This window comes from Rhipicephalus microplus, chromosome 2 (genome assembly GCF_043290135.1).
Source record: "Rhipicephalus microplus isolate Deutch F79 chromosome 2, USDA_Rmic, whole genome shotgun sequence".
Lineage (NCBI taxonomy): Eukaryota > Metazoa > Arthropoda > Arachnida > Ixodida > Ixodidae > Rhipicephalus > Rhipicephalus microplus.
Genome location: NC_134701.1, coordinates 298,549,833 through 298,574,473, shown reverse-complemented (window position 1 = coordinate 298,574,473; position 24,641 = coordinate 298,549,833). Strand labels below are relative to the sequence as shown.

The 24,641-nt window shown below is 47.6% G+C and overlaps 1 protein-coding gene across 2 annotated transcripts in view; it reads right to left on the bottom strand.

Annotated features, from left to right (window-relative positions):
* Window positions 1-24,641, bottom strand: part of Hip14 (palmitoyltransferase Hip14) — a 297,274-nt gene that overhangs the window by 43,530 nt on the left and 229,103 nt on the right. For both annotated transcript variants that reach the window (XM_037429914.2, XM_037429921.2), the window contains exons 12-13: window positions 19,636-19,757; window positions 15,468-15,565 (exon numbers count right to left, since the gene is read on the bottom strand). In XM_037429914.2, the coding sequence (XP_037285811.2) occupies window positions 15,468-15,565; window positions 19,636-19,757 (220 nt within the window). The remainder of the gene's footprint in view (window positions 1-15,467; window positions 15,566-19,635; window positions 19,758-24,641) is intronic.

Genomic DNA, 24,641 nt, shown 5'->3' with positions numbered 1-24,641 from the left:
CCGAATGCCCAGGAACCCAGTGGAGGAAGACAGTGGAGGGTTGAAGAGCAGAGGCCGCTCGCTCGACCTCCTGTTGAAGAGCAGGGGGCAACGTGTTGTTCTGCATGTGACGGATGGCAGCGTGAGAGTCGGAGTAAATCATGTACTCGGGGAGAGAAGGGAAGGAGGAAAATGACAGCATGGCGTGGACCATGGAAAGGACCTCGAGCGAAAGTACCTTTGGCGGGTGTAAGTATGGCCCGCTGGTGTGCGTGTTAGGTGCTGAAAGGTGTGGATGGTAGATAACGTAGCCACACGAGCCCCGAGGAGCCATGTATGAGGCATCCGTGTAGGCAACTCCCTGTGTAGAGAGAGGAGAATGATGCTGTGCTGCTCCATGACGCCGGCCGGCGTGGAGAACGGGAGACATATTGGATGGGAGGGGAAGGATGCGAAGGTTAGAAGCAGCGGTGCTAGCGGCAGAAGGCAAGGTGGGAACGGAAACGGGAATGTGAGGGATACCGGCTTGGGCTAATAGCCAATGGCCTTGACGAGTGAGAGAAAGACGGGCAATCTGAGAGTCATGGTGCAGAGAAATGAGAGAATGTAATGGATGGAAGAGGCTTGTGGCAAAGAGCTTAGTGGTAGAGGTAGTGAGAGGGAGGTTTAGAGTTGCCTTGTATAGGCCTAATAGAGCTCTTTCGAGTGTGTTGATTTGCGTTTCGGTGAAATGAACGTAGGGTACAAAGTACAAGAACTTGTTAAGGGCAAGCGCATGTGCAACCCGGCACGCATGAGCCTCGTGGAGCCCCGACTGCCGAGTGACAATGCGTCGCAGGAGGTGGGTCACCGAGTGGCAAGTCCTCACAGCGTGATGAGGGCCTGCGCGTTCTTTGTCGCGTGCAAAGGAAAGCCAAGAACTTTGCATTGCTGAACAGTGGGGATGAGAGAGCTAGAAATATGTAGGGAGATGAGGGTATTGTGGGAGCGCTGGTTCGCAGACCGGTTTAGCAAAAGTAGTTCACATTTCTCCGGTGCAGGGGACAGGCCAGCAGTAGCGAGAAAGGAAGCGATAAGGTTCAGGCCACGTTGCAAAGTATCCTGCACGTGGCCGGGACATCCAGACGTACACCAGAGAGTGATGTCGTCTGCATAAAAAATATGGTGGAGGTCAGGTATTTGGGACAGTTGGGAGGCAAGGGGGGCCATAGCCATATTAAATAGAGTAGGAGATAGTACGGCACCTTGAGGAGTGCCGTGGGTGAGGGAGTGTGGGTTAGACAAATGAGTATCGACTCTAAAGCGAGCAACTCGATTGGAAAGAAATGATTTGATGTAAGAATACATGCGGAAGCCACATGACAGGGAGGAGAGCTGAGCGAGTATGTGGTCATGACTCACGCCATTGAATGCCTTCCGTACATCGACGGTTACAAGCGCATGGATCTGACTACGTGAAGGTGAAAGAAAAGTATGCTGAAGAACAGGGAACATGTCCTGCGCACAAACGTGGCGCCGGAAGCCAATAAGAGAAGGAGGGAAAAACTCTTTCGCCTCAATAAAATCAGACAGTCGAGTCAAGGCCATTCGCTCAAGAGTCTTGCCAACGCATGACGTCAAAGAAATAGGGTGAAGGTTAGAGAGAGATGGAGGTTTGGCCGGCTTCGGAATCATGCAAATTAGAGATGATGTCCAAGAGCTTGGAAGACAGCCGCTGTTCCATGCTTCGTTGAATGTGTGTAAGAGAAATTCCTTTGCGTTGTCGGGGAGATTACGTAATGTAGTATATGTTATCTCATTCTCACCGGGTGCCGAGCGGGTAGATTGAGTGGCTAAGACAGCTTCCAGCTCCCTGAGTGTGATTGGGCGGTCCAGGTCTGGGTTAGCTTCGCCACAGTAATCTGGGTAGGAAGGTGTGAGGGGGGGTAGGAGATACAGAGATTTTAAATTTTCAAACACATCAGATGGAGTCCCTTGAGCGAGAGCTTTAGCTAAGGTGGGAGCAACGGCAGACTTGGTACCTAACAGAGACCTAAACAGAGACCATATAGAGCGTGAGTGCAGTGCGGAGCCAAGGCCGCCACACAGCGTGTTCCAACGAGAGTGCTCGAGAGAAGTGCCGTAAGCGATAATTTCAGCCCGCAGAGCATCAATTCGGAAGGAAAGTTGGACGTTGTGTGGCTGGGAGCGTAGAGCGCGTTTCAAACATTGATGACGTCGCCGTAAGCGGAGGAAGTGAGGATCAGGGTCAGGAATGGGGAGTTGAAAATGAGCGCAGCGACTACAGGATGTCATTGCTGCGGAGGTCCGCGACGTCCAGTTGTCGTAAGTTTTAAATGAGTGAGACAAAAGGTTATTACGGAATGCTTTCCAGTCAGTGTGAGCGACTCGTTGTTTCCGCCTATTGTGTGAAAGAGGGGTGGTGATGTGTATGAGAAAGTGATCACTGAAAATATTTTCAGCGGACACCTGCCAGTGAAAAGGAAGGGAACTCTGAGAGAACGTGAGATCGGGTGTAGTGGAACGCTGTGAAACAGTGCCCGCTCGAGTAGGGGTGTCAGGAGTATTAAGAAGGGTGAGATGGCGTTCCTGGGCGAGGCAGTGTAGAAGGCGACCTGGTTTGAGTGTTTGGGGGTAACCCCAGAGCCCATGAGGAGCATTAAAGTCACCCCCAAGGAGGATATGGGTGGTCGATAGAAGGGAGGGCAGGAATTTTCCGAGAGCACTAAACAAAGAGGACGTGACAGGGGGGTTGTAAAAGGACATCAGAGCGAGAGAAATACGGGTAGATGGTTGGTAATAGACCACACCAACTAAATGTTTCAGGAGGGGGGGAGGGTACGTCTAGTGGTTCAACGAGAACGTCATTCATAAATGGACGCAAGTGGCTTTCCCGTCGTAGCGTGATATGCACGGTAGCCCGGGACAGCAAGGGCCGCCCGAGTCTCCTGTATAAGGAGAAAATGGGGTAATGTTTGGCGGGTGAGAAGATATTGGTGGAGAGGGGTCCTATTATGACGAAAGTTGCGGCAGTTCCACTATAAAATATCGAGGTCCTTTTCACGCGCCATCTAGGTCTTTAAAGTAGAGGAAGCGCCTACGCGTGCGCGTTCCTTCTTTTTTGCCGGGGGAAGCGACTCTTGCAGGGAGTTAAGCATATAGGTGAAAGATTCCAGTTGCTTAGATTGGGTTTCGAGGGTCGTAAGAATCCGGACAATTGAATTTTCCAGCTGGACCAAACGAGTGTGATGCCCAGTGGTGTTGGTTTCGACCATGTCGGCCAATTTGGTTACATGGGAGCTGGAGGTCGGGGCGGTAAGTGTGGTGAGTTGCTTATTTAGCTCCGTGAGTTGAGAGGTAAGAGAGGATGTGGTAGTTGCGAGTGTCTGCATCAGTGCGAGTATTTTCTGTTGTAGCTCATCTGAGACGCATTGTTGCTCGCGCTGGTTGCGCTCCAACATAGCCAGTAGCAGATCGAAGGAGCGGCTCTCGTTACTTAAAGATGGTGAAGGTGTGTTTGATGAAGAAGTGCACATAAGAGGTGTTCCCTTAACCTTAGCGGCGTATGAGCCCGGGGGGGATGTTGCGGGAGGTGATAGGAACTCATGCGCTGAAGAGGAGGGCGGCGAAGGCTGAATGGCTCGGCGCATGGCTGTGCGACGGAGAAAAGCTGCTTTGGCGCAGTCGCGTTGCTTAGCTAGAAGGTAGGGGCAGGTGGAGTCGAGAGATGAGTGGGTGTTGACTTGGCAATGGATGCACCAGGGTTGGGCGCAAACGTGAGCATGGGGATCTGCTGGTAGAGGAGACGCACAGCGGCGGCACTTCGCCGGAACGCTGTGTTTGGGGCATTGATGAGCATGGTGCCCTATAGCAAGGCACCAAGTGCAAGTAGGGGGCTTTGGTTTATGTGGACGGCATCGGAAAGAGATGCGTTTGAAGTACACAAAGCGAGGGATGATGGTTCCAGCAAATGTTATGAGGACGGATTCAGTGGAGCCCATCATACGTGCAGCGAGTATATTTGAAGTAAAGGATTCGAGGTCATGCAAGAGCTGAGGTGTTGTGAAGTGACCACCGACGTTGTGTATGACGCCGAGACATGACATTGGAGGACTGGGGGCATAGGGCTTAATGGTGATCGGCTTACCATTAAGTTCCAGACTTGTGAGGGAGAGTAGGAGGTGGGCAGTGAGAGGTGAGTGAGTTTTCAGAAACACAAGGCTCTGAGCAGGTTTGGCTTGAAGGGTGACCTCCGCACTGGTCTTGGGAGAGAGATTTGCGGCGGCTATGATGGTAGAAAGCAGGTCATAGAGAGGCAGTTTCGGCGTGAGTGTTCCAGGTGGAAGTTGGATTCCGACGGTGATGAGCTCGGAGCGGGGGCGGGCGGTCGAGGCAGGTTTTCGATTGGCACTAACGGTGTTCCACCAGCCTCCAGGGGATGGCGTATTGTCTTCGTTGACCTGCGATGCCGTGAAGTCCCATTTCCGTCGATAAGTCGTCAGCTGAAGTGATGGAAGGCAAAACTTCAACGATGGAAGGAACGACGCTCGTCGAAACGCGCTTGTCGACAGACTCGGAATTTCCAATGGGTAGGCCAGACGCAGATAAGGTGGGGAGAGCAGCAGGCGTGGTTGATTGCAACGCCAACGCTGCATTACGGCTCTCGGGCTCCGGCCTTTGCGTGGCTATCAAGCTGAGAGTAGCAGAGACGCCACCAGCGTTGCACGTTGCTGGACCGTGCGTGCTGTTGAGGAACGCTGCCTGTTGCTGTATTGTTGTCGGCGCGGGGCTGGTGACTTTGCCAGATGTTGACAGCAGAGGCACGGTTGTATCAGCGGTACGACCAGAGGAGGCTGGGCTTACCGACAGGACGTCAGTTGTCGTTGGTGACGAGTGCTGGGCGGGACTCTGCATCGTGAAGGTGCAGGCGCGGCGCGTTAGGGTTAGCGCGGCGCCGCGCCGCTTCGTACTTTTGAAGGGGCCTGGGGGGCCAGCCTGGGGTCGGACCGGGGCCCGGATGGTGTCGGCGTGTCCCGGAAGTCTTCTAGAAGGAATAGTGAGCTTGTCCAGACACTGGCGGGGCCCGGTAACGAGCCAAGAACACGTGAAAGCGGAGCACTGTATGCGGCCAGCCAAACAAAACGGCGCCACCTGGCGGTCTCCCCCCTGTGTGTTCACTTCACCAAGTGGGCCTGGTGGCTGAAGGGGTGTCGGCAGCCCTGGTTGGGGTCCCGGGGAAGAGATGGACCCTTAGTCCAGCGTGGGAATCGTTCTCGTGGCTTTCCGGTCTTTCCAGTTGATCGAGTCAGGCGCAAATTTGTACTAGTCCCTCTTTAATGTCAGCAATTGCCGATTGAAACTTAGTGAACTTACTCTTCGTCTTGCGGTGCTTTTTGGCTTTGATGTCATTAGCCGAGACGTTAAAAGGAGCTTTGCTGGCGTCATACATAAAGTTGTCTACGTCGAATGCGCAGTCATATCTTTGAATGTTGACGGCCCTGCATTTGTTTGGGCTACAGGACGCAACCAAGTCCTAAGAATTGAGGGATGGGTAGCGGTGTGTCTTTTAGGATACGTCCTTTTAGCCTGGCGAGAGTTACCTTCAGTTCAGCTAGTTCCTGTCTGAGTGCTTTTTTTTGCTGTTCTAGTGTGTGTATTCATGAATATGCCACATGCTCTGGCTGTACGTTACCTTGCTTTGAAGTTGTCGGTGTTGTCGATGCAGAGGCGCTGTCACGAACGATGTCGCCCAGGTCATTTTCTTGCCAAGATGTCTTGACCTGGATCGGCCCCTGGAGCAGGAGCACCCGCCGGATTGAGAGTGCCCTGTGGAACGGGAGTGTGCTCTGGAACGGCAACGTCCTCTGGAACGTCCTCTGGAGCTGGAGAGCCACTTGGTAATAGAACCATCTGCCATGTCTGATTGCATTTCTTCAGGGGCCATTAACCTCGTCAACATTGGCTTCTTTCTCGGAGCGGTTGCGTCTTTATCGTCTTTGCTTCGTCTTTGCGTCGGTTTATCGTCTTTGCGTCGGTTGCGTCTTTGCGTCGTCGCACAACATATGGGATGTGGCATCTTTTGCTGCAGCAATGGTCACCTGTTGGGTGATCACTTTCACAAAACTTGCATTTTGGAGTTCAACAGTGGGCTTCTGTTGCATCATTGGAGAGTGCTTCTTCGCAGTTGTGGCATTTACTTCTTTCTACTTTGCTCTGGTGGCATACGTCGGCTCGGTGCCCGACTCAGTCGCAGGCATGACAAACATCGACTTGGCATTTGTAAAAGGAACATGGCACTAAGGGCGTTACGCACATGAGGTTTTTGGGAACTCAAGCCCACCAAAGAGTATAACGACATGCGTGTTTTTGATTCTCTTGACTTCAATGACGGTCAGGCTTCGTTTATTGAGAATCATGGCTCTGAGGGCGTGCTCTTCTATCGAGGGGTCAACATTCCTGATGACACCTTTACAAGTGTTTTTTGGGGCGGCTAAGTAGGCAGAAACATCAAATGTGCCGACTTTCGTATGAAGTTTCTGGATTGCAGCATCTGCGACTGCGTTGGATCTGACCGGAGTCGAAATAACAAGTATAATCTGTACCTTGTTGAGGCAGACTGTATTCTCCGATGCTTCTTATTCGGTGAGCCCAGCTGCCATAGTCAGGGCCCTCGACAGCAGTACCAAGTCTGCCTTCAAAACGTCCAGCTTTCTGGGGGGCCGTACAATGACCTTTATCTGGTCTCTGGGTAGCCGAGGGAGTCGCGAAGCAGCTACAACCTTCTGAACTGTCGAGCGGGAGTGAGCGTTGAAACCATGCTTCTTTGCTGTGTCTGCCGTAGGCTTGGAAGCAGTAGCAGACGCTGTGTCTCTTGCTGGATTTCGATTCCGCCGGGCGCCAAGGGCGGTGGTCCAACCCGCTTTGTCGAAGTCTTCCAATGTTGTCCATGCCTTCAACTGTCACCATCTCGGGCATCCTCGCTGTCTAGTCAGGTGCGACAGGGGTCTGACGAGGCCCGGCGCTGCCTCGAAGTGAGCTTTAGCTCGGTACTCGTAGCTGAAGGATTAATCTTAGAGGCGCGCCCCTTGCTTCGCACACTTGTAATTCAATAACTCGCCGAAAAGTTCACTCACCCCAACGAGAACTGTGTCGTGAGATAGCTTGCACAAAACTGGTTTAGAAAAGTCTAGTGGATCGGTAGAGATTACAAGAAAGATGTCCGAAAACATTTAAAGAAGCAGAAGCAGACGCGGCCGCGTCTGCGTTCTTGGACGCCACCTAACGAACCTTCACATTGCAGTTAAAGCTGCTAGGAAACATAGAAGTGGTGCCATCTCACGACATCCATGTAAAATGAGAACACAAATGCCTGGCCGGTTCTACCGCTGGAGTATATTTACTATAAGATGGATGTAGCCCACGCCGCTTAGGATGTGGAATAGATTAGATCTGATTCGACTTGGATTGCTGTATTTGGGTCCCAGCCTAATTTACACACCTTAAAATTGTACTTTTCAGCAAAAAAAAAAAAAATTACTCTCATATTTTGTGTACCTTGCTTTGACAACGAGTAACGACAACATTGCAAGAACAGAGTCAAACTTCATATTTTTCTTTCGTTCTTTCTCCGACAAGCACATGCATGTTTGTATATTATGTCTCTGGCCCAGCCGTGGTGGTCTAGTGGCTAAGGTACTCGGCTGCTGACCCGCAGGTTGCGGGATCGAATCCCGCCTGCGGCGGCTGCATTTCCGATGGAGGCAGAAATGTTGTAGGCCCGTGTGCTCAGATTTGGGAGCACGTTGAAGAACCCCAGGTGGTCAAAATTTCCGGAGCCCTCCACTATGGCGTCTCTCATAATCATATGGTGGTTTTGGTACGTTAAACCCAAGATATCAATCAATTATTTTATGTCTTGGGCTCCGACACAGTAAGTGCAATGAAAGTCCTCGGACAACTACAACAAAAGCTGGGGCAGCGTATAAAGTGCCGACGTTTGAATATGTGGTGGCAAGAAGGAATCGGTCAAGGTGCAACAGCTTCCTTGATTCCACAATGAATAACGAATGTTACCTTGGTTTACGTACTCATCTGTGGACCTGACACTGAAAAATAATTGCCGATTTATTTTAACAATCTCACGAAACTGAAATGAGAAATTTAGCTGAAGTTACCCAAGTGCTACCTTTGAGCTACTCGCAGTAAGTGTGTAGCTGAAGTCATTTGCTGTTTTATCACCAATAATAATAATAATAATAATAATAATAATAATAATAATAATAATAATAATAATAATAATAATAATAATAATAATAATAATAATAATAAAAGGCATTAGTATGTAGCCAGGCAAGCTTTTGCTGATGGCACTTCTAGCCTAGACAAACCAGACCGCCTTCAAGCAGAGTTGACATCGCTTCCTAGACCAACACCTCCATTTTATCAATGCCAGCCAGATGCGCCCGATCCAGCTGTTCACCACCCTCTCCTTTAGCTCTTCTATGTTCTCGCCCACCGCCTAGCCTTCGCGTGTGATTTGCTGTCATAGGCGAGGGAGCCCCCTAATGTAGTGCCTCATGACGAAAATCATACAATGTAATTTTTCGTTTAGTTGCGTACAGATCTGTGGGTTGGTGTCTTGCTTTCCTCGTGTTTACTATGTTGGCCCTCAAGCTGGCTTTGATCAACTTTTGCCCTCCAAAATGATTTAAAAGTGATTGAATATTGGTGTTCTTCATTCCTCGTGTTTACTATGTTGGCGTTCAAGCTGGCTCTGATCAACTTTTGTCCTCCAAAATGATTTATATGTGATTGAAAATTGGTGTTCTTTATAGATTAAGGGGAGACGCGGGTCGAAAAGTCGCGTTTTTTTTCCAAATTTCACCTTTTCTGTTTTTTGTTGCTTTATCATCTTTATACATTATATTTTGACATCTGAAAATATCACAGCGAAATAAGCATCAGAAGTCAGTGAAAAACGCGTCTGAGTGAGCGGCAGTGACGCGCGGCATCACGAAATTTACACAAAACGGGCTGCTGTTCGCGTGCTCGCGGGGCCGCGAAGAGAGCTGTCCGCCATATTGCGGCCGCTGGCTCGTGTAGAGTTGTCCTTACTCTCCACGATCCCGGTTCTTGAAGTCTCGTACGTTCACGAAAAATCTAAAAACAAAAGCAACAAAAACAGTCTTTTCCCGCCGTTTCAAACCGCGCGCCACTAACGCAGGGCCGCCATTGGCTGACAGCACCCGTGTTTTCTTGCCGTAGTTCGCTTCACTGTTTTCCGGAGTTATTTTTCGCTGTTTTCGTGCGATGGCAAGCCCGAAAAAGGCCGTTGCCGACCATCGGAAATACAGAAGTAAGAACAAGTTCAGAGGGAAGCGGCGGAGGACGTACAAGAAAGCCACCACCAACGAAAATGTCCGCGACGGGCCAGCGGCCGGTAGGCCTAACATCGACCACGGCAACGTCGACCATGGCAACTGCGACGACGAGATCAACGCTGCAGTGAATTTTGTGAGTGCATCGCAGAAAAAGATCGCGTTATTCGAAAACGACGTCAGGCCGAATGCCGATCGTGCCGAAAGCGTAGTGCTGTGCGAGTTGGGTGCATTGACGGCCGTCGTCGCAGGCGCGGCATGCCCCGTTTGTCACGAGAGTAAACTCGCAGTTCGGGCACCGAATAAAAAGCGGAAAGGCCTTTCGGCGTTTCTGGAGCTACACTGCGAGAATGCGGAGTGCTCGGAGAGCATCCTTTCGTCCGCGTACTCGTCGAAGCGGGTCGCGTCAGATGGCGGCCGCGGTGCAAGCAGAAGCTACGACAGCGGGAGTTCGCGTGACGCCTTTGCCGTGAACCTGAAAGTGGTGCTTGCAGCGCGTGCCGTCGGTATCGGGCATGAGCAACTTTCACGATTTTGTGCAGTAGTTGGATTGCCAAACCCTATGCACCATAAGACCTTCCATGCTATCGGCAAAAAGATTCACAGTGCGGCAGTGAAGGCTGTCTGTGAAAACATGCAAAGGGCACGCAGCGTCACCAAAGAGGTGGCTGGTAACAGTGACGTGCCAGTCATGTTTGACGGCACATGGCAAAAAAGAGGCCACAAAAGCCACAATGGTGTGGGAACTGTAGTGTCCTTGGACACTGGTTTGTGCCTGGACTATGAAGTGCTTTCCAACTTCTGCCTGGCGTGCAGTTTGCATAACGACATGGGAGGCGATGAAGAAACATGGCAGGCGTTTCATCATCCCGTTTGTGAGAAGAATTGCGACTGTTCTTCGCATGCCATGGAGGCCGAAGCTGCAGTGCGCATTTGGCAGAGGACTGTGGACTATGAGACACCCCTGCGGTTCACCATCTTCCTAAGCGATGGAGACAGCAAGGCCTACAACGGGGTCTGTGATGCCAACGTGTACCCTGACACTCCAATTGAAAAAGAGGAGTGCACCAACCACGTGGCGAAACGTCTGGGCACCGGCCTGCGGAAGCTGCCAACGCCACTTCCACGAGGGGAGAAGCTGAAGGAGACCACCATCCAGAAGCTTCAAACTTACTTTCAGGTGGCCATTGTGAACAATCGGGGAAATGTCCACAAGATGTACACTGCCATATGGGCCTCATGTTTGCACTCGTGCTCAACAGACGGTGCTGGAAGTCACAAGTTCTGTCCTGCAGGCCCAGACTCGTGGTGCAAGCACCGACGTGCTGAGGCGCAGGGCCAGCCTGCACCGTGCCACACCCCCCTCCTGACCAAGGCCCAGGGTTTGGCAGTCCTCCCAATCTACAAGCGTCTCACAGATGCGAAGCTGCTTGCCCGGTGCCTCCACGGCAAGACACAGAACGCGGCCGAGTCCCTGAACAGCAAAATATGGCTGCTGTGTCCAAAGACCCGGTTTGCTTCCCGGACTGCTGTGGAAACAGCCACAGCCATTGCAGTCCTGTGGTTCAACCGGGGCCACGCGAGCTTTGAAAAGGTGCTGGAAGAGCTTGGGGTGCTTCCTTCGGAGGCCCTGGTTACCCTCAGCGACCGCCGAGACAGCATGCGCATGCACAAGATGAATGTGCGTCAGACCGCTGAGGCGAGGGCACACCGTCGCAGTGCAGCCAAGAGGGCCCGGGTGGAAGAGTCCTGCTGCACCAGCCGGGAAGGGAAAACCTACGGTGCTGGAGAGTTTTAGACAACTGATATTCCCTCTGGACATGTGTGTATGTGTTCAGCACAAGTTTCGTGCTACTGCGTTTTTCATTTTTGTAAATACAGACTTTCAAACTTTCAAACGCGTTTTTCTCATTTCGCAATTTTGGCCAAATTGCATTTTTTGCGGGAAGTGTTTCGGGCACTTAGAATGGTCATACGACGACGAAATTTGGCACACACATTGAGGAGAGTGCGTAGGGTGCCGATATCTACTTGAATCAGCACAACCTATCAGCTGTAAATATCTATGAATAAATTTAATGGTGGTCGAGTGGAAAAAAAAGGGTACTTTGCTACACAGATGTTTTTTTCATAGTTTCAAAGTTGGAGCACAATTTCTAGCTAGATATCGGCACTCTATGGCTAATAGGGAGCAAAAGGAGCCATTGAACAACTCTCTGCATGAACATTTAGTATGCGCGAAAGTTCCCGGAAAACTTATCAAGTTTCACCATTACTTGAAACACAACTCCCAAACTATTGCACTTATGTAAAAACTGATTACAGATTTGGAATCAGGAGGAAAAACTGCATCAGTGGTCCAATTTCTGAAGCTCTAAGTTGAATAACAAAAAAAAAGTGCTTTCGAGGAGCGTCTCCCCTTAACAGCAATCTAACAAACGGGCCATATCGCACAGCTTACTGCCGATGCATCTAAAACATTAGGTTTCATCAGAAGATCCCTGTCCTGATCACCGTCCTGAGTTCGTAAACTCGCCTACGAAACCTACGTCTGCAGTAACCTCGAGTATGCCTTTCCAATTTGGAATCCACACCAATCTTATTTAACAGACACTCTCGAAGCCATTCAATATCGTGTGGCTCATTTTATAACCTCCCAATACAATTTCCGCACAAGTGTTACTACTATAAAATCATCACTGTCTCTCACCTCTCTGAATCTTAGACGAAAAATAGCACGCCTTTGTTTATTTCACAAACTGTATTTCAATTATTATTGCTTACATGGCTCCCTGCTTCTCCCACCTATTCGAACTTTGCGCCGTCTCTTCAATTCTTTGAGTGTCCAAAATTTAAAAGGTTCCACCAACCCTTTTGACAAATCTTTTCTCCCGTTAACAATTTAGGATTGAAATCGGCTTCCAAATGCAATAGCCAACGAATGTAATTCTCTGAAGTTTAAAACCTTACTCAAAACTTATTTTACAACCCCACCGTCGCAATTTCTGTGTGTAGCCAGTCGCCTTTCTCTCATCTTTTTTTTTATTGCCACTTTGAATCATGCTATTAGTTGTATAACGAGTTCTGTTATTATCAGAGCCCTGTAATTCCAATTCTTGAATTGTATCCTACTTTATGTTCTTGGTCTGTAAGCGCCTTTGCATATCCTTGTTCGACCCCCCCCCCCCCCTTTATGTAATACCCCGTCAGGGGTCCTTAAGGGAAAATAAATGATGATGATGAAAAAGATATGGTGCTTTGAGATAGTGCGTCGCCGTTCGTGGCACTATACGGCTAACCAATCGGAAAGTGCCACTGCAACGCTTCTAGATGCATTGCGCCGTTATGTGGTGGCGGTGTTGCTTCTAGCCACAAAAAAAAAAAAAAAAGGAACATGAAAGAACAAATTTGACAGATGTACAATATTGTAGTGACAAACATGTCTATCGCATCTCTGGGGGAAAGCGCTCGGAAGCACGTGTGGCGCAAGCAACGCGACCCGACAGCTTCCATTTATAAGCACGCGTTTGCAATGGCATTGAAAGAAATAAAGGAGGCGTTGCCTAGACAAACATGCATAAATATACAGATGTGAGTAATCTTGTGGTTCCAAAGTCAGATATGCTATGCGATATGTAGAAACAACGGACATTAAAATGGTGCATGTACATACATAAAAGCTAAGAAATTCTTTAGCCAATGCGAAAGACAAGTTGCCGAGCAGAAATTTCCTTGGTCTTGTTTATACCATAGGCTGCCACAATTGTGACAACCACTACGTTGGCAAAAGTGGTTATTTCAAGAAAAATGTTTAACGACACAAACAAGATGCCACGGAACGACGCGTTGCCTCAACAGCCCTCGCTGAACATGCGAAATCTACAGACCACCAAATAGACTTGTAAAAGACGTGTCTTCTGGACAAAGAAAAAACCTGCATCTTCTCAGGGGGAAGACCCGAGTAAATGCGTCACAAAGCGGTGGGGTATCACGTGAATGTTGCGTAATTGGGTAAAATTTAAGAATGCTTAATTGTTATATTGTCTTTATTATTTGTATTTATTGAATGAAGAAGAAACGTTGCCTTCAACGAGTGGTGCGACACTGATTTCGGGTTGTGCCCCGCAACTGGTTGAAGGTACCGTTACTTCCATCGCACCTACTCGAGTCAAGAAAAGCGTCAAGTCAAGCGGAAGCCAAGTAAAAATGACCTTGACTGAATTCCGAACGCCCAATCCAGTGCTTACATATACAAGGTGGTCAGTGAACATTTGTGCCGCGTGAGCAGTCGGTTTTTACTAGCAGACGTTGCCTGCGTCCGCCTTGCGAGACAAGAGGGAGGGGAGCAACAGTTGGCACGAGATGTGAGCATGCGCAGTAGGGGTGTAGACACCACCGCTGATGCCGGATTTATGAGTAGGTGTGACTATAAAATGCTCCGCACTTAAAAAAAAACCTGCATCATACGTGCACCTGGAATCCAGATACAGATGACTGTACAGCTGTCAGCACCTTCAACCCGAACACTTCGATGCGTGGCCAGGGCTAGTTTGATTGATGCCAGACACGAAGTGATGGGCGCTTTTGCCGAGATAATACCTCAGTGGGCTTGGATAGTATGTCCGCATGTATGGTTAGAATCTTGGCAACACAATCCAAACGTACGTGGTGTCAGCATCAATCAAACTGCTGCAGGACACGCGGCGGAGCGTTCGTGTTAAAGGCACTGACCGCTGTACATATACTGCACAGGAGTGATGGGACGCTTCTGACAATGTACTCTCGCAGGTTACACCACGTACCGTGTATTAAGGCGTACATAAATATGCTGTGCCTTTCTTATGACTTTTATTTTATGAACAAGGCTCCCTCCCATGCCAGGTGCTGCAATACCAGTAAACTTTGTGTTCTATGGGTTGGTGTATCCTCTCACGTTTACACTAACAAGCAATAGTTATGCAGTCTTTTTTTTTTACATGCCTTCTAGCAGCTCAATGTAGTTGCAGTTGAAAAAGCGACTTTTGAAGCTTTGATCAATGGTAGTGCTTATTTTTGTGACGGTTGCACAGAACTGCTTTCAAGTTCCACTACCTGGACAGGTTTTCAAGAAATTCTCTGACTTTTCCATGACTTTTCTAGAAGGGTCCAAATTCTCTGACTTTTTAGGTTTTCCGGATTGGTAGACACCCTGTTATTACACTGCATTAGCAGTCGAGCAAGAACAAATGCTTTCGTACGTCGCTTCAGGCATACGTACAAACAGTTATGCTTGCGCTGAGACACCCGGACAAATCAACCTTTGAGAATGTGCATGACATACGCGCACATAGAAACACGACGTGGCTAGCAGATGACGCACGGAGCAACCCAAACTTGAATACTTGAGCCAGTTGCCGCCAGGCAGTGACTCGGCTCGATCTCGCGGCCAATAGCAAGTTTTAGAACGTAACGTATTTTACAGGCTATCACTTGCATTCTATCGAAAGTCAAATCCTGCTAATAATCTAAGTTGCTCTCACTTCCTTTGATGAAAAAAAAAAAATGCATTTGCACAGGCCCCTTTTTCATTATAATATGTCATATATATACTATTAGAATTCGATTCAAACTTATTCTACTAAAATCACTATTTGCACAAGCCTACAGATGTTCCTTTTGCCTTAATTACCCTCGATCACATCACAATCTCATCCCTTCCGAGGACGTGACTTGATTAGCGATGAAGGCAGTTGAATCTGTTCTTGCATGTCATCGACAGAGGATATTGCAGCTGAAGGCGACCAAGGAACTGCTGAGGTTTTCGAGAAAAGCGGACCTGGTCAAGCAGCTGCGACTGTGATGTTGCGTTCCCCGCCATATTAATGGACTGTTATTGACTGCGTGCTTGAGTGCATGCTGTGTGATCTGCTATCTTTCTCTTTCCTCTCCCTGTTTGAGTCTCCCCATCCTGTTCCCACGTGTAGGGTAGCAAACCGGTAATCCTGAACTAGTTGACCTCCTTACCTTTTCTTGTCTACTATTATGCAACATGTGACCACAAACTAAGCTCCTCAATGCTTAATAAATCTTGCAAAACTTTTTGCCAGAAAGAAAAGAAAACAGTACACTTACTTGAATGGGCTAATTACACGTCCTGAACTGGTCCGCCTGAAGTGTGGGTAGCGGTTGCAGTTCATGCGTTCATTGGTAGTCATGGCCAGCCACACCATCTGAAACACATGGCACCATCAAAACACCGAAACAGGCTGCAGAAAACCTATTTCTTGAACTCCCACAGTGGCACTCCTTGAGGGGTCATCACATCACTGTGATGCTGACTGTTCAAATGCGGAAGAATGCAAGGTGGCCCTTGAGACTATGTTACAGTAGCCAGTATCAATGTGAAGAGCAAGGTGCGGTGAGATAAGGTGGACTACATTACAGTTTTCTTGGAAATTGGCGATTTCTGAGCAGGCAAATGATGGCTGTATTAACAACAAAAAAACAAAAAACAGAAGTGCCAACAGAATCAATTGCAGCAAAGGTGAAAAATAGCCTCATGTTGACAACTAGCGGCCTATCCCTGACAAGGCTGCACCGCGAAAAACAGTAATTTTGTCTTTATATGTAGCAGTGAAGGTAAAAAAAGGTCGCCAGTTAAGGGGACATTAAAGGCAAACAATGACTTAGTTTAATAGCGAAAGTTGGGCCAGTTGGTGGTTCATACTTGGGAAGTAAAAAGAGCGTGTAAATATAGACAAGGACACAGGAAGAGACGAGACCATGCTGACGACATCAGCGCGGTGTCATCTCTTCCTCTCTCCTTGCCTAATTTGTGCGCTGTTTTTATTTCCCAAGAATGACTTGGTTATTATAAACTGCACTCTGAGAAATCGACTCCAAAAGTTTCACTGTCATAAGTTCATTATTAGAGGAAAAAATCAAGGTTGAATTTACATTTTTAAATTTCGCACTGAAATCTCCGCACAGGTTGTCACAAAATTCAAAATGTATTTTTCGTATTTTCATGACATTGGCTTAATGAAATTTCTCAAAAATTTGCATGCTAGATTCATGGCTCCCACGAAACAATGTACTTAATTTTTATCGAGTAGAAGCTATCCAGGACCCAGTAGATCACCTGCAAAATTTACTACGTCACGGTGCTTGGTGCGATAGGATGGAAATTACGATCGTTGCGTTGAATCGAACTGTGGTTAAAGCTCCTATGTCAAGCATTTCATGCTAACCTCACATTCGAAAATGAATGTACCTAAACAGTCCTCTTTGCGCTATGGTAATTTTATAATGTCATGACAGATATATTTTTCTAATAATTCGTTTTTTGTTAGTTTCATGACAGAATGAAATTGCTTATAAAACGAACGAAGTGTGTTGTGTCAATGAAGGCGTGTTTTGTTTGACATCGTAACTCATCTGCTACAGCGCCTTAGGGTAAAAAATGTGATGTGCAGCGGCTTTTGTTTTGTTTGTAATTTACTTTTTAATCGTCCCTCTCTAGGCGACATAATAAGTTGTAGTTAGACACTAGAAGTTCTTGCGTGCCCAATGAAAAGCGTTCTACCATGGTGATTTTTCAAATTGGTTCGCTACGAGCCACCCAAGCATGATGTGAAAAAGTAAGCTTGAATCCCTTGCCTCTCGTCCCGTGTAGCCATCGCGAGCCTCCTTCCTTCCGTGTTCTCTTGTGTATCCGGGCTGGAGAATCACATGACGCATACTCACCAAGAACAACATGCGTAGGTAAGGTCACGCACGCATGATGTGCCCCGGCCTACTTGTGCACGTACGCCATCAATATTGTGTCACTCGGCGTTTTCTGTTGTGTATTACCAGTTTCTGTGGGATGGATCAGTCGGTGCGTGTACTTTAGCAAAGATCATGTATTGTGACCGCGATACACCACGTCACTCCGCTGAAACTGCGTTCAGAGACGACGCACCAAACATGAGCTAAGCAATGTCAGGGTTGGCGAAGGCACGATGCAAGATCGATGAGAAGACGAACGCAAGCGAAATGAATAAGTACTAGTAGTAATCGTAGTAGTAGTAGCAGTAGTATACAGTAGTAGTAGTAGCAGTGCTGGTATGTGTGGTTTTATTATGTAAAAAAAAAAAAAAACGATATGAATATGAGAGATGCCGAAGTGGAGGTATTCGCAAATTTTGACCATCTGGTGTTCTTTAAGGAGCACTGACATCGCGCAGTACACTGGCATCTACTTTTTCGCTTCCATCTAGATGTGACTGCTGCAGCCACAATCGAACCGGCGGCATTCAGGTCAGACCGAGCACCCTATAGCGACTAGTCCACCGAGCCAAACGTGAAACGAGGACTAATGAGCGAATAGCATCTCGAGGGTATTCAAAACAAAAATAAAAATAACAAGCTGAGATTGTGTTTGCGTGTTCAATTATTTTTCTCAGCTTTGATTCATTATACTGATTTTGAAAGAGCAGTGCTAAGACAGAGGGAAAATAAAAACAGAAACAAAGAGCATTTTCCCTTCGTCATTGCACTTCCCTTTCAAAATGATATGATGCAGCCAGCCCAAACCAAAGTAATTGATATAGTGGGTTTAACGTTCCAAAACCACCATATGATTATGAGAGACGCCTTAGTGGAGGGCTTCGGAAATTTCGACCACCTGGGGTTCTTTAACGTGCACCCAAATCTGAGCACACGGGCCTACAACATTTCCGCCTCCAACGGAAATGCAGCCGCCTCAGCCGGGATTTGAACCCGTGACCTGCGGGTCAGCAGCCGAGAACCTTAGCCACTAGACCATTGCGGCGGGGCACCCCAAACCAAAGTACTCCTCATTCATGCTACACAACAGCACACAGAAATCACACATGCCAAGCAAAGTAATGTCACCTGCAACGCTCTTAATGAGGTACCGTTTAAAGTGCAGAAAATCAGGAAGTGGGACATTTTACATCTGTTTTTCTAGATATAGCTAGCATTTGAGGAAGTTCTGATAAACAGCGTACGGTATGCGACATCAGCCCACCAATGTCAGCGTAAAAAAGCGACGTAAAAACAGGACCATTCCTTGCTGTATGTCACTCCCTAGATCATAAGGCGCACGCCCCCGAGAAGGGAAAGTGGCATTCATTAGAAATAGAGCATTTTTCAGCGACATGCAATTTTGCAAATCTTAACAGGAATGATCCGGAGTGCCCAGGACACTATTACGCTTGTCAGATCAAAATTCTCAAACCTTGTGAGGGGCCCTTTAAGGTGTTCACCAATAGGGGAGAAATCGGTCCTATGCAATTAGACCTAGCATGCCTGTCTTCTGGGGCATCAGTGGTCTGGTTATTTGATCCTCCGCTGCCCTTCCCAGCCACAATGAAACAAAAGAGACCAAGGAGAGTGTTAACTGAATGGTGGACATTTGACGTACAATGCTAGACAATAAAACGAAAGACCACATACAGCAAATCTTGCGGGAAAGGCATTCTAATGGTCAATTGTTGGTACCTTTCTGCTATCTTAAACAGTATCATTTTTTTTTTGCTTCCTTCCGTAAATACAAGTCACTGACGTCGTTTGAGGATATTAAAATTTTTGTAGAAATTTATTGTGCCTATGATGATGATTTTGAGGGCCTAAAACAAACTTTTTTAGTGCCAAGAATCCGGCCTCTACTAATGACCATTAGCTGATTTTCACCAAGGCTGCATTATGAGAAACAAACGATTTGTCTACAGAGTAGTTAGCAGAAAAGGTAAAAAAGGGCCTCGTGTTAACGACTTGTAGTTGATTTTCAACAATGCTGCATCACAACAAACTTGTGTACAGAGTCATTCGCGGCGGCTGGTGGGTTATTTCTAACTATGCTATTTCTAACTATGCTACATTATGAACCAAACAGACGTTTCAACAGGGTTCTGATGAGTGAATGTAAATAAAATGATGCAGCTGAGGAAGCAAATGCAATTGAGATTGACAATGATGAAGATTCCAACGTTTGTGATCAACTGCATTTTTCATGAGGAAACCGCCACTACTTTCCTGCTGTCCCTGCTAGTACTACCGTAGCCTTGTTTCATGCCTATTCGGTGGCTTTTGTCGGCGACATCAAATGAAGGAAAATGCATAAAGCATCGAAATCAAGCTTTATTGTGCCTAATGAAGTTAAAGTTTTAATTTGTTTTCGTGTACAGCTTAGTTGCTCCCATGACTTGGAGATCATGCAAGCATCTGAGTGATCCTCACCAATTTGTATCATCCAGTGTTCTACTGTGATGAAAATCTGCTGAGCAGAACTCACCTGGTATAGCTGGCAGAGCAGCAGGCAGCTGACCCAGGCGCTGTGCAGGAGTGTGTTGAATGCAACCCAGGCCACCCACCCACTCTGGGACAGGGCCGCCCAGAGGGTGTGCTCCTTCCAGACTGGAGGAAATGACACAAACCTTAGAGTCTGTTCCTCTTACCTATATTCACTAGACGGTAGCCACTTAGAGAAGCACCCTCTCTATACACATCATCACCACATGGAGTGATAAAATTTAGGTTAATCCTTTCCTGGCCGAGAAATACAAACTTGCTCGGAAGTTATCACTATTTGCTCTGTTCCAATGAACTTTTCAAGAGTTCAGCTCAGACTATTTGGGTGATAAAACAGACCCACACATATATGTGGGCTGGACTTCTGTTCCTGCTATCGGCTGCAGCGAGGAGTACACTCAGAACGGCTAATTATAAGAAAAAACACATGTTCAGAACTGTGCGTGGAATATTTTAGAGAATTGTTTGCCACTCATAGGGGCATTATGTCACTTGCACTTTTGACGTGTCCTTACAATCGAAGTGCGACGTGGAAGCCTGCAACGACGTGCCGATGTCAAGCTGTGCAGTGATGACCTGTGTCAAGCTGTGCAGTGATGACCTTTGGTCCTGTGGCTTAAGTCGCTCGTCTGTACCAGCAAATAGTTTTTTCACTCCAGGAGACTTCTGAATGAGTTGATCTTGTGAAACATTTTTTTTTTGCTTTTACTTGTTTCCCACTTTGGTGATGTGCAGAATGCCTCAGTGATCTGATGCAGCTACTGACAATGATCATATGTGAAGTTTGATCTTTTGCGGGCTTCCTCGCAAAGTCTTTAATATCTTGACTTGAGGCACACAGTCGTTTCGTCAGCAGTGCTTTACGAAATTATTGGAATAATCAGCCTGAGAAATGTGGAAAATGATTCTTGGCATCAAAAAGAACGTTGGCTCATTAGGGACTTCAGGCAGGTAAAGCACTGTAGCAAAATGTTCATTCTTCCAAACAGCAGTACCTTTACTTCAGCTAGCAGCAAATGGTTACCTGACCAAGTTTGCTTGGAGGCAGACTGCTAAACAATTACTCCTTCTCACTGCAGTTTTCATCAGCCACTTGGCTGAAACCACAAATATGAATCTCTGTCAATTGGTCTTCATTGTAGTTACTCAATTCTCACACAAGAAATAGAGAATCTAAGCATTCTTTCCATATAATCTTCATTCTCTATTGTGAAAATTATTGTATGTTAAAAAAGAGTATATTCTACACCCACAATTGTGATTCCTGAAGTTTGCTAGTTTCAGCAATCTTGACCCGCACAGCGATTCACAATCCCTCAAAAATGCTGATGTATATAAGAAAGAAGATATTGGGGAATAAAGAGAATGATGTTAAGGCATCGAATGCATCATTTCTGTATGTTCTAAATAAAACATATTGGCGACAAGATTTCAACCCACGCAAGAGCAACGTTCTTGCTGATTTCTGCTGCATCATCACTATGAGTGTTGTGGGATTACAACCACCATCGCCTTTCCTGCCTTCGCCTGGTCATCCGGCTGTCCCATGGGACCAGTGGAAGCAGGCCTTTCAGACGTACATGGTGACTTCTGGAGCGTCAGATCTTCCAGCCAACCACCAGAAAGCGATCCTGCTGACCTGTCTTCGCATGGAGGAGCAGTGGAAAACCGGCGAATTTGCAGTCTGGCTCTGCTACCACCGCTCTTCTCAGCTTTTTGGGTACAGGCGACACCGGCTAGACAAACGATACGAATGACTGCAATTGCCTAGCTTTCGGACCACTTCAACCTTTCAGTCAACGTCATCGTGGCTCAACAACAGTCCAGTCACCGTGCTCAGCTTTCAAGTGAGACAGTGCTTGAATACGTCACTGCTTTGCGAATTCTCATCGCTGACTGTAATTTTGGAAGTCTCGCTGATAAGATGTTACGTGACCAGCTCGTCTCGAAGACTACGACTCATCAGTTTAGTGAGCGTTTAATTTTTGAAGGCTCCTCACTGACGCTCTTACGAGCTATTACACTCGCTAACCAGTACGAACAAGCCGTGAGCCGAGCTAAAAACTTTTGTGACAACGCTTTAGTTCGCCACATTAAAAAGGTGCAAAGCTCTTCTCTGCCTCCAGGAGGAAGAAATGAATGTACATGTTGTGCTAAGTGCAAAGCCAAACCAATGGTGTATCCTGTACAAGGCACCTCAGACTTTCGAGCTTGTTATCATTGTGGGGCGGCTGATCACCTTGGAATTAATCTTGCATGTAAGGCTCACCCGGCCCAGAGTCATCGCTGGAAGAAGATTGGGCATTTAGACGTTATGTGCAAATCGTCTAGATACTCTGGGAAAGTTCGACAAGTTAATGACGATGATGGCACTAACTCTCAGTGCACCAGCAAAACAGTTTGTGTTGTCAAGGGACACAAGCATGGCATTTACGCATCCATCCCAGTGGAAAGTCACACTATCTTGTTTCTAGTTGATGACAGAGTTTATCATAACTCTGTCATTTTTTTGGCTGAAGAGCTCTATCGTCAGTTTTTTGCGAGCACTTGCCCTTTGAAGTCAACCTCAGTGCAGCTTTTCGACAATTCCAAGTCAAAAATAATAGTTCAAGGAGGTTTTCTTACTTCAGCTGCATTTCAAGACATAACTGCTTGCATTCTTATGTATGTTGTATCTGAAGGCACCACTGTATTGAGCTCAGACACCATAGTCGCACTACAGATGAACAATGAAGGTAAATCATTTCAGTGTCTTGCATTGTTTTCCAGCACTCCTACATTGCCAACTGAAATGGATTCAGAGTATGAACATCTCTTTGACCAACAGCTCGGACTTGCCTGAGGATTCAAACACTAAGTTAAGCTTCGCGACTCCATTCCACCCACTGCAAGCAAACTACAATGGCTGCCGTTTACCCTACGTGAGCAGGTGTCAGCTGAGCTGCAGAAACTTCAAGCTCAAGACATAATCGAGCGTGATGATGCCTCTCAGTCGGTTTCACCTATAGTGGTTGTAAGGAAAAATATGGCTCAATACAAATGCGTGTCGATCTGTGAGAGCCTAATAAAGCTATAATTGTTGATAGCTTTCCACTACCACAGACAGATGAGCTGTTGCACAGCTTAGCTGGCGCCAAGCGATTCTCGAAGCTGGATTTGGTGTTTGCTTACCATCAACTTGAACTAGATCTTGAAAGTCGTGACCTGACTACTTTCATTACGCACGACGGGCTTTTTCGCTTCAAACGAGTATGCTTTGTGGGGAGCACGTGCGCCCAGCCACCCTCTCTTTTACGGCAGCACAAAGGCCCAGTTGCGGGAACACCCCCACGGCCGGCGCTCGCCATCCCCTTTTCTCGTCCCGCGGAACGGGTCTCCCCTCCCTCAGCGAGAAAAGGTATTACCGTAATTACTCGAATCTAACGCGCACCTTTTTTCCCGTTAAGCGAGTTCATAAATCGCATGCGCGTTAGAATCGAGTACGAACAAAAAATTACGGTCAATCTATTGCCATCGGCAAATCCAAAATGGCCGCCCCCTACGTGCGTCGGCATGGCGCGTCGTACATTTCTGCCTATGTGTTTCCCATGTGCGGCACTTCGTACGTGTACTGAGGAGTTCGTCATCTAGTAGTGCATTAGCATCGACGGCGTGGAAGGGCCGACTCTGACAACTCGAGTGCACCACGATGCCGCTTTTAAAAGAAAAGTCATCGCGCGTGCAGTAACAGACGGAAATCGGGCCGCATCGCGGTCGTTCGGAGTTCCCGAAACGTGCGTGCGGGACCGCCGGAAACAAGAGCAGAAGATTGTCGACAGCAAAGCTTCACGCAAAGGCTTCAGTGGACCACAGCAGGGTCGGTTTCCGCAAATTAAAGAGCCGCTCGCCGAGTATGTGCTTGAGCAGCGAGCGGCACAGCGGCCCGTGACGACAGAACTGCTTTAAGTGCGGGCTACGCAGTTAGCTTTATAAAAAGGGCTAACGCGGAGCCAGTTCAAAGCGAGCAGGTGCTGGCTAACTAACTTTATGAAGAGGAAAGGCTTTTCCCTCCGAAGGGGAACATGCATATGCGAAAAGTTTTGCGGAGGAGTACGATGAAAAGCTTCACAGTTTTCAGAGATTCGTCCTAAACTTGCGGCGCAACAACGGCTATCTGCTTGGGCAAATCATGCCGATCAGACGCCTCTTTACTTCGACATGCCTGGCACCACAACCGTCGAAAAGAAGGGGGCGAAGCAAGTTCGCGTGCTGACATCGGTCCACGGTAAAACTACAGTGACGGCAAAGCTCTGTTACACGTCAGATGGGCACAAGCTTTGCCCGGACCTCATATTTAAATGGAAGACGCTCCCGAAAGGAGTCGTTTTTTCGAGTGGTGTGATCGTGCGGGCCAACGAGATAAATGGGTGCGCGTTGCAATTGATGTCTTACGTTTTTTTTTTTTCGCGGTGGAAATCGGGTGCGCGTTACAATCGAGGGCGCGGTAGAATCGAGTAAATACGGTATTCTCGTCAAGGAAAGGGAAAACTGAGGTCAATGAACAAAACTGGCGTACGGACGGCTGCATGCTCTCTCTGACACCGGCCAGGAACGAAAGAGGTCTAACCCACAACCCTTCCCTGCGAGCCGAGGACGACAACGACCAAGGAGTAAGCGTCTAGCCTTGTTTTCTGTACTATCTCCTCGTGACATTTGCGCGCTATTGCTAACGCCTAGCAATAAAGTGTTGTTGTTGACCTAGCCTGTTGCCTTATTCACTACAAACCGTGTGGCTGCAATAAGACTAGCTACAGATAGGGGACGTTAATCATGCATGGTACGACAGTGTGCAGCTAGAACATTAGTTAGGCTTCTGCGTCAGCCGAACATAGGAGGACCCCCTACATCTGGTGCCCAACGTGACAAACTTGCCAACGTGGCTGGATTTGTGGACGCGACAAACTGCCGACACTCCCCCACACGTAGGATAACAGGCATGACAGAATTCCA